Genomic DNA, 9824 nt, shown 5'->3' on the forward strand with positions numbered 1-9824 from the left:
TTGTTCAGTTGTTTGGTCATCCCTCACTAACCCCCCTGCCGGCCTGGTCGCCCCATGCAGCCTGCTGTTCAGTTGTTTGGTCATTCCTCACTAAACCCCCCTGCTGGCCTGGTCATAGGCAGCCATCTTGTGAAGATGTGAGGGTTAATTTGCATATTACCTCTTTATTATATAGGATGTGATATATATCTAAATATTGGATTTTGAATCTGTGCCTTTCTTCCATTGTATTCTCTAATTGTTGTTTCTGCCCTTACTGGGTCATCTTATTGTCCATCCAACATTTTTTAGCTGCTTCTGTTTGCTTTCCAGATATACAATGATGTAATCTGACATTGGGTTTGTTAATATTTATATCTGTGAATTTTTTTTCCTAATTACAAGGCTGGAACTTCAGAGCAGTGCTAAGTAAGAGTAGGGATGGTAGGTATACTTGACCCTCTTTTCACCAAGAATCATGATACAGGCCAGCTGTGTTTCCTTCTTCTTAATTCTCTCTAGACATGCCGTGCAGCTCAACGTTACTGCCACCCAGAAGCTCCTGCTCATGGCCAGTCAGATGCCAAAGCTCGAAGCCTTCATACATATCTCTACTGCCTTTTCCAACTGTAACCTGAAGCACATTGATGAAGTCATATATCCATGTCCTGTGGAGCCAAAAAAAATCATCGACTCTATGGAGTAAGTTGGCTCAAATGAGGGGACAGGAGTGAGCAGATTATGTTTGTCTTTGATTCTGTGTTGTCATTCACTGATGAGATAGCAAAGGGGAACACCCTTGAAACAATGTGCTTTGAAATGGTGCTAGCTTTAGCTACCCTGCCCTGCTAATCCCTCCATTCCCAGGTCTTGTTAAATAGCTTAGTCTTGTTATATCATTTAGGATTGAAAGAGGTACTTGGGGATACTTTACATAGAAGTGGTTTCTCACTTCTTAATAAACTCAGTATTATCACTAAAGAAAATATAGTATACTAGAGGTCCTGTGCACAAAATTTGTGCATGGGTAGGGTCCCTAGGCCTGACTGACGATCAGGGCCGATCGGGGCCTTCTGGCTGCCAGCCAGGGCCTTTCTCTATTCCACACAGCCCCCTACTGGTCAGCACATGTCATAGAGAGCGATGGAACTCCAGGTCTCCCAGTCGAACTCCCAAGGGGACACTTTGCATATTAGCCTATGAAAGCTCAGAAGACAAGTTTTGGAGATTGACAAGGATTCAACTTGAGGCTTTGCAACTTACTGGCTATGTGATGCCAAGCAAGTTCCTTGGCCTCTCTGAGCTTCAGTTCCTTCATTGTAAAATGAGGCTAATAATAGTGCCCATCTTATAGTTGTGGTGATAAACTGATAAACACAAGCAATTATTGTAGTGTTAAGGAGTGTTCAATAGCAGTAATCAAAAGGTTAGTAAAGAAAAATGGAAAGAGAAAAGGATTCCTCCAGATCTGGTAGGAGTCAGTCTCTTGACCTGTTTGGCCAAGATACACTTTCCTTACTTTCCTATTGTGCAGGAGAAATAATATGCAGCATTTTCCCCTTCTTGCCAACTAACAGGAACCACTTTATTCTTAGGACATGACTGCAGTCTCAGAATAAGTATGCTTCTGTTTTCTGCTTCTTTGTTCTTCTGCTCTATTTACTAAGTTTGCCTTGTTCCCCCCCACTTTTTTTTACTCTGCATAAAAAGTATCAGAGCAGAGAAAATAGACTATTTCACAGTCAATTTGTCAGATTTTAATGTCATATACTACTGTATTTCCATTTAAGATATACTCTTCAAAAGGAAGCATTAGCTAAATTGAGAGTTCATTCCCTACAGGGCCAACATTTTTATCTCGTGTAGCTCTGAGGATAGATATTTTTACCTGTCATCAAAAATATCCAGGACAAAGAAGAATGAAAGTCCTTTAAAGGACCTGGAGGTGACTTACAGTTGCTAATAAATCATGCTTTGCTTAATTGGTGTAAAGAAAGCTCTCAGAGTGGGGAGTTTGTCGGGATAGATAGAGAAAAGACACACTGATGCCCTAGGTCAGTGCAGGGAAGTCTAAAGCCTCGGGCATTTTCAGGGTGGAATTGAGTTGTCAGTGAGCTGCCTCCTTAAAGTGCTGTCTCTTGGTGCATATGGTGCTTACATATGGATATGCCAGGAGGGGGACAGACCTCCTTTGATTCCAGACCCCGGCACTGAGAGTCCACACTCAGTTCGCTGCTGACCCCTCTGACACCTGAGGTTACAGCACAGTCTGAGGCACACAGTAGTCTCTGAGAGTCCCCCAGAAAAAGAGGGAGGCAGCAAACACTCCGCTCAACCACAGCGAGAGATTTCTCCAGGTACTTCCCTGCCTCCCAAACTGTGTCCAGACACTCAGCACCCCTAGATTTCAAAGCAGAGAATACCTTGATTTATCTCAGGTGTTCAGCCTTTCCCCCACTATATGTCAGCCCATAAAGGCAGGTGATTGCTACATGATCTGTGATCAGACTCTCATTGACACTTGCACAAAATTTATGTTTCTGTCATTTGCTGCTTTCCAAGGAGAAAAATTATTTAAATAAATAGGCAGCCAAACAGAACTAGGAATGAAATTATATTTTACCTCAGCAGAATACATTTTGAATGCAATTAAGGAGTTTAGGTATTTTTTAAAACAGGAAAAAAGTCATAACTACCATTTATTAATTCAAAACTTTATATATGGGACCACCTGTTCAACTGTACCTCTTGGCTCTCCCTTTCCATTTGTGCCACAGTCACACAGAAGTAATCGCTCCTCTAACCAATGGACACAGACACTGGGGTGGTGGGGGCTTGCCAAGGGAATGGCTGAGCGGGGAGGGTCAAGCGGGGAAAAAGGAGACATATGTAAAACTTTAGACAATAAATAAAGAAGTAATCGCTTCTCTCGCATACCACCTGCCTTTGCTTACTAAGCTCTGTTCCTAAAGAGGACTTCACTTCTGCTTCAGACAGTAAAACTCTCCCCTAGAGTCCCTCAGGCTTCAGTGGCCCCATAGTACCCCATATTCATTCTCAACACTGGTTGCTAATCTGTATTTTCCATTAGACAGGGAAGGACAGTGCCGCAACCTTTTGCAGCAAGGATTCAGGATCTGGAGAAGGGGCCACGCATAAATGGATATACTAGACAAGAAATATAAATTTAGAAGGCATGGGGGAAAGCCAGGCGGAGGCTTCAATCTAGTGGCGAAGCTCGCTGAATCTCCAGACCCATCAGCTTTTTATTTACTGGAATACACATTTACCCTTTAGCAAAGCAAACAGACATTTCAATGGTAAAGATTGGTAAACAATGAAAGGATTATTCGGCCAGCAACAGGTAATAATATGCAGATTTTCAGCCCTGCTGAATATCAGAGTCCATCAGCCTTCTCACAGACTCCTCGCATCTACATGCTAACCACTTTTTGGTCCTTGCCTCCAGCAGGGCAGGTGTCTGGCTCTTTTTTGCTCTCCAGTGCCAACACAGTAGAGACTCAAATATTTGCTGAATGAATGACAACTTTTTAAAATATGTTTTTATTAATTTGAGAGAGAGAGAGAGACATCGATATGAGAGAGAAACATGAAGTGGTTGCCTCCTGTATGCACCCCAATCAGGGACAGAACCTGTAACCTAGGTATGTGTCCTGATCGGGAATCAAACTGGCAACCTTTTGGTGCATGGGATGATCTCAACCAACTGAGCTGCACTGGCTAGGGCATGAATGAAAACTTGTTGTTGTCATTAAATGATGATTGTTCATACTGCTCTGGCTTGCGGTGATGGGGTGGAATGGGTTGATGTTTGTTTGTTTTGACAAAAGCAAGAATAGATGACAGAATTTCATAGCAAGTTGATATTTTGGGACGTGAAGTCCTATGTGTAAAATAACTATAAGCTCATATATTACCCCTGTTTCTGATTGCCCATTTTTCTTCTTAAACTTCAAATAAAACCTACTAAGTGTTAGTTTTCAATAACACTTTACGCAATGCCCAGCAACCCATCACCAACTACATCATTGTCCATGACTGTTGCAAGGACTCCTACTATAGATGGAATTTCTTGAAGTTCAATAACATCAAATATCATTAAAGTTATTCTGAATAAATATTAATTCACCTAAATCTAGGCTTGGTTACTTTGTTGATTAATGTATTTATTCTCAGCCTTCTCTGTATTTTAATGGGCCTAAGATTAAAATAAAATTATTTCCCAAGACTTTTAGGTTTCTAATTCCTTGAAAATTTTTACTAACAATAACCCCACAGGGTCTAACAACTGTCCTTATTCTTAGTAATCCAGCTCATTAAAAAAAAAAAAAAAAGAATCTCATTCATTTTTTTTATCCCTAGCACCTGGCATAGTGCCTGGGACATAAGTAGGTCCTTGGTAAATGTTTATTTGACTCAAATAGATGACTTTTAGACAGAGATTTCTTGTGTCCTAGTTGTTATTCTCTAAAATGACTTTAGCCCGTGTTGTGACTTCTATACTCTTTTAATGAAAGAGCTTGAGGAGACACTCAACAATAGAGAGGGGGGCCGAGCGCCTCCTGGGATGTGGGAGCACCTTGGAAATCCTCATGCTACCTCCTGCCTAGAGCTGACTGATGCTGTGAGGCCAGGCTGGCATTGATGATCCATCCAATCTGGGTGTTTTTTTTTCTTCCAGATTCTTAGAATTTGCACCAGGTATACCCCAGAACAAGACACCATGACTTTTTCCGATGGCCTTACCCTAAATCGAACTCAGATGCACAATGCTGGATTTGGTCCTCTGACTGACCTTGTGTTCACCTTTGCCAACCAGCTCCTGCCTTTGGAAATGGATGACACAGAAACAGGCCTTCTCAGTGCCATCTGCTTAATCTGTGGAGGTACCGACTACCTAGCAAACCCTCAGGGGATTCCAGGAACAACTTGCACTTGTAATTTATGGGGGAAACTTCATCTCCATTTTGGAGATATTTTACTTAGAAGAAAGCATGTGAATAAAGCCAGGCATGCATGCATGGGGTTTATTGCATTTTTCTATATTGTTTAAATTAAGTTTGGGATCCTTCTGCTCTGAAATATCAAAATGCTATTTCTACAATTGCCACAGGTACTTTTTTAAAGGTAGCATCACACTATAAAATGAACTGCCTGGGGACATTTTGATGATGTTCCCAGGGACTTGCATGTGCTGTTTGCTAATTTAGTGGCCCGGAATACAAGTCATTGGATTGGCCCCCTACCAACCCTTAGAGGACTGAGATAAAATAAGGCTTTCTTCTTTGTAGTGACCCCTATCAGCTCGCAGGAGGCCGAATCATAGTGGCTAAAAAGTAATGGCTTTAACCCTCCCCATGCTGGCCCCGCTCCCAATCGGGGGCAGGGCCCGCTGGCAAATCACCCTTGGCCCCTCCCCTAGCCAGCCAGCCCTGATTGGGTCCCTATTGGGGTAGGCCCCGCCAGCCAACCTTCCGCTGTCTCCTCCTGACAGGCCTGCCTCCGATCCACCCTGTTTGGGGCCAGGCCAGCCAGACCCCTGTGCATGAATTCATGCATTGGGCCTCTAGTACAGTGATGGTGAACCTATGACACGCGTGTCAGAGGTGACACGTGAATTCATTTTTTTGGTTGATTTTTCTTTGTTAAATGGCATTTAAATATATAAAATAAATATCAAAAATATAAATCTTTGTTTTACTATGGTTGCAAATATCAAAAAATTTCTATATGTGACATGGCACCAGAGTTAATTTAGGGTTTTTCAAAATGCTGACACGCCGAGCTCAAAAGGTTTGCCATCACTGCTCTAGTACATATATAAAATCATTACAATGTACACTTCAGATATTTTACAATTTTATATGTCAATTATACCTTAGTAAAGCTAAAAAAGAGAATCACCCATGACAAACTAAAGTGAACTTCTTTTCCCAGAAAGCCAGTTTAATGGGAATTCCAGTCTGGGAAATAAAAGATGGTTTGTACTTTTTTCCAAAAACTTTCCTAGTTGCCTAAGCCCAAGTGATCCTGCTCAGTGTTGTTAATAAAGGGAATGGGACTGTGAGTCTCAATATGACACGTACCATCCCTGGCCCATCCTTCCCAGCTCACCCCATTTTCTGTCCCTCCCACAGCTCCCTTTCTCCACTCCCTTCCTTCAGCCCACATCTGAAGCTTCCAGAATCCTGATGGTCCTGAACCATTCCCAAAAGATAACATTTGATTGTAGCAGTATAAAAACTTCAGCATAAACACATTTAAAATTAAAACTTCAATTAAGAGTTAATGCTTTTAATTGGTATGACAAGCATGGCCATTAATCAGTGTGAAGCAACTGATTTTCTTGGCTCTTATACCTGCCTTGTCTTCTGCCCCTCATCACAACCATCACAGACATTTTATCATGATGTGTGCCACCATACTGACTCATCTCTGCCTTTATATTTCCAGCTTCTACATAGTTGGTGATATTCACCTTTAGGAACTCATGTGCATACGTGGACCAGGGATTACCAGTTAAATTTCACTTTTTCAGTGCAGTTATTTTTTTTTTTTAATACATATAACTGACCAGAAAAGATAGGGCTTTGGGGCTGCTGCTGTCCATATTTTTCAGGCCAAGGTAACTTCTCTTAATGGAGCTAATGATGGAGAAAAGGTCTTTTGCACCTTTATTAAAACCTGAAATAACTAATAAGTAGAAACATGGATCCATACATATTTACTGCTTTATTTGACATACTTAGATCAATTCAGTAAATAAGCACTAAGAAGGGAAGGATGGCTGTGAATCATTGTGGAGCAACTATTGTCAGCAAAGACCCTTTCAGATAATTCCTTAACATAATATTGTAGGGTTGATATTTTCACTGCTGTACTAAGAAAGGCACAAATGCTTAGAGATGCTAAATAACTCTTCAAAAGGCTCTCATCCAGTAAGTCACAGAGAGAATCTCCTCCATAGCCATGTGATTCTGGCCACGTGGCTTTAGTCTTTCCAGTTTACCCACAGACTTGGCAGAGCCAGAGGTTAAAAGGCACTTTCTTAAAATATAGATAGATTGTGCTCTCAAGGAGCTCACAATCAAACGCAAACAGAGCAGGGTAGAATTGTACTTGGGGAGTGGTGGAGAAGATGGGACATATTAAGTCGATGGAATTGGAGGGAGTGGAAAGACTATTAAGAAAGGCATAGGGGATAAACTTGGAAGAACAGGTGGATTGGGGTGCATGCGAGGCAGAGCAACTGGAACCAGCAAACCTGGGGCACATTTGGGATATAGATGTCAGTCCACTTTGGTAGCATACCTTCTCTGTGCAGGGAATCCATTAGTGATCAAGCTGGAGAGATAGGCTGGGGCCCTGCTGTGGAGATTGTGAATACCACCAGAGAAGATTGTGAATACCATGCAGAAGACTGCACTTAGCTCTGTAGGCAGTGGGGATCCAGTGAAGGAGGACCCGCGTGTGCGTGCGTTTGATGGCAAGGGCTTTAGTCAGTTGTTTTATTTTGCTTTAATTAAGGAAAGATGTGGATGAAAGTGAGCTGTAGGTAATATGGTCATGGAGGGGAAGGATTTTACATAGATTGGCTTGGGGAGTAGCCAGAGGCAGACCCATTACCTGAGATCCAGTGGTGGAGAGGACTAGAATGGGCGTGGCAACAGATAAAAAAAACCAACACCTATGTGAATTTGGAGAAGAAATACAATAAGACATGGTAATGCTTTGCATATGGGCCTTACACATATTTAATTAGCTACCAGATTAGAATATGCATATTGTCACAGTTTGCATTTCTATAACCAGGAATTTAATTCTTTTAAAGCTTCATTGTATTGAATTTTTTTACTCAAAGAAGCAATGCCTTTCTGAGAGCTAATCCCAATTTAAGTTGTAATGACTTAAATTTGTGAAGTGGAGTTCTTTTAAATTAGTGATTCCCCAATTTGCCTGGCCATAAGAATCACCAAATTATTAGGTTATCAGCCCTAAAAATTGAATTAGTGGTTCCACAGTGGTACCTTAGAACCACCCAGGGAATCTGGAAGTTTATCTGAAGCCTCACATGAGTGATTTATGAGCTGGCCAATCTGGGAAACAGTGTGTTAAAGTGCTTTCTCGTTGAGCAGTTTGCATCAGCAGTGGGGTTCACTCCTGTTCCAGTAACAAGTGTAGCCTCTTTTTCCCACACCCCTCACCTTCTGGTGTCCTTTAATTTCTCAATGCTCTAATTCAATAAAAAGTCCCCAATAGATTTGTACCTACTAAAAATCACACTTTTGAAGCTACCAGGTCACCCAAAGCCACAGCTAATTTGCCGTGTGAAAAAAAAAAAAAAGTGTTTCTGGATCTTTTAGTTTCCAGATGGTATTATCTCAAGATGGCATCTAAGTAGCTGACACAAAATTGAAAATTCTGTGTACTTTTAATATGACCAAGTTGAATAATTGTCGTGTTGTCAGGCCACTGGAGACCAAAATAAGTGTTCAATCCGTTTGGAGGGAAAATACAAAGGCTCATTCAACACAGCTCAGATATATTTCTTCTCCCCAGTAAAGCATTTAAATTTACCCTGAAGCCAATGCTGACAAATTAAAGTTGGTCAACATACACAGAACTTTAGCTTTTTCAACACTTTCCTCCACCACCGCTGCTCCATTCTCTACAAAGACATCCCCTTTCCCACAGTCTTCCTACAACCTCAGTTCCTTCTGAGTCCACCCATTCCCTCCTATCATTGGCCAGCTCAGCTTACCAAAACCTTATACAGCAGTGATGGCGAACCTTTTGAGCTGGTGTGTCAGCAATTTGAAAAACCCTAACTTAACTCTCGTGCCGTGTCACATATAGAAATTTTTTGATATTTGCAACCATAGTAAAACAAAGACTTATATTTTTGATATTTATTTTATATATTTAAATGCCATTTAACAAAGAAAAATCAACCAAAAAAATGAGTTCGTGTGTCACCTCTGACACGCATGTCATACGTTCGCCATCACTGTTATACAGAATGTAAATTGGCCAATCAAGACCATCCTATAGGAGAGCACCCATATACTGAATTAAATAGCTGGTTCCTGGGGGTAGAAAGGTGATTAGACACAGAGATAAAAAAACATAATCTGTGCTCTACTGGGATTATTGAAAAGTGGGGAAACAGACCAGTGAGCAATTACATAGAACATGATGATTGTATTAATCAAGGGAAGAACTAATTCAGATGAGAGAAGGAAAGAACAGACGTTAGTTACCATTAGGCTTACTCTGAAAGCTTTGCCTAGTACACTGGTCAGCTTGCCTTGCTCATTGAATAAGAAAATTAGGAGAAAAAGTATATATTCCTCTTGCTGCCTCATTCACTAAATACATAAATTTATCCCTCAGCCCAGCCTGCACCCTCTCCAATCTGGGACATCCCTCTCACAATCCGGGACTGCTGGCTCCTAACTGCTCACCTGCCTGTCAGCCTGATCACCCCCTAACCGCTCCCCTGCTGACCTGATTGACGCCTAACTGCTCTCCTGCGCTGGCCTGATCACCCCCCAACTGCCCTCCCCTGCGACCTGGTTGCACCCAACTGTCCTCCCCTGTAGGCCTGGTCCTCCCCAACTGCCCTCCCCTGCAGGCATGGTCACCCCCAGCTGCCCTCCCTGGCAGGCCTGGTTGCCCCCAGCTGTCCTCCCCTGCAGGCCTGGTTTCCCCCAGCTGCCCTCCCCTGCCAACCTGGTTACCCCCAGCTGCCCTCCCCTACCGGCCTGATCGCCCCCAGATGCCCTCCCCTACCAGCCTGGTAACCCCCAGCTGCCCTCCCCTGC

General features: G+C 42.3%; 1 protein-coding gene across 1 annotated transcript in view; it reads left to right on the plus strand.

The window, feature by feature from the left end:
• The window catches only part of FAR2 (fatty acyl CoA reductase 2), a 58140-nt gene that overhangs the window by 18137 nt on the left and 30179 nt on the right, over positions 1-9824 (plus strand). Inside the window, exon 3 of the mRNA XM_014532350.1 lies at positions 502-681. Within this exon, the coding sequence (XP_014387836.1) occupies positions 502-681 (180 nt within the window). The remainder of the gene's footprint in view (positions 1-501; positions 682-9824) is intronic.

The sequence above is a fragment of the Myotis brandtii genome, unplaced genomic scaffold (genome assembly GCF_000412655.1).
Source record: "Myotis brandtii unplaced genomic scaffold, ASM41265v1 scaffold886, whole genome shotgun sequence".
NCBI classification, from domain to species: Eukaryota; Metazoa; Chordata; class Mammalia; order Chiroptera; family Vespertilionidae; genus Myotis; species Myotis brandtii.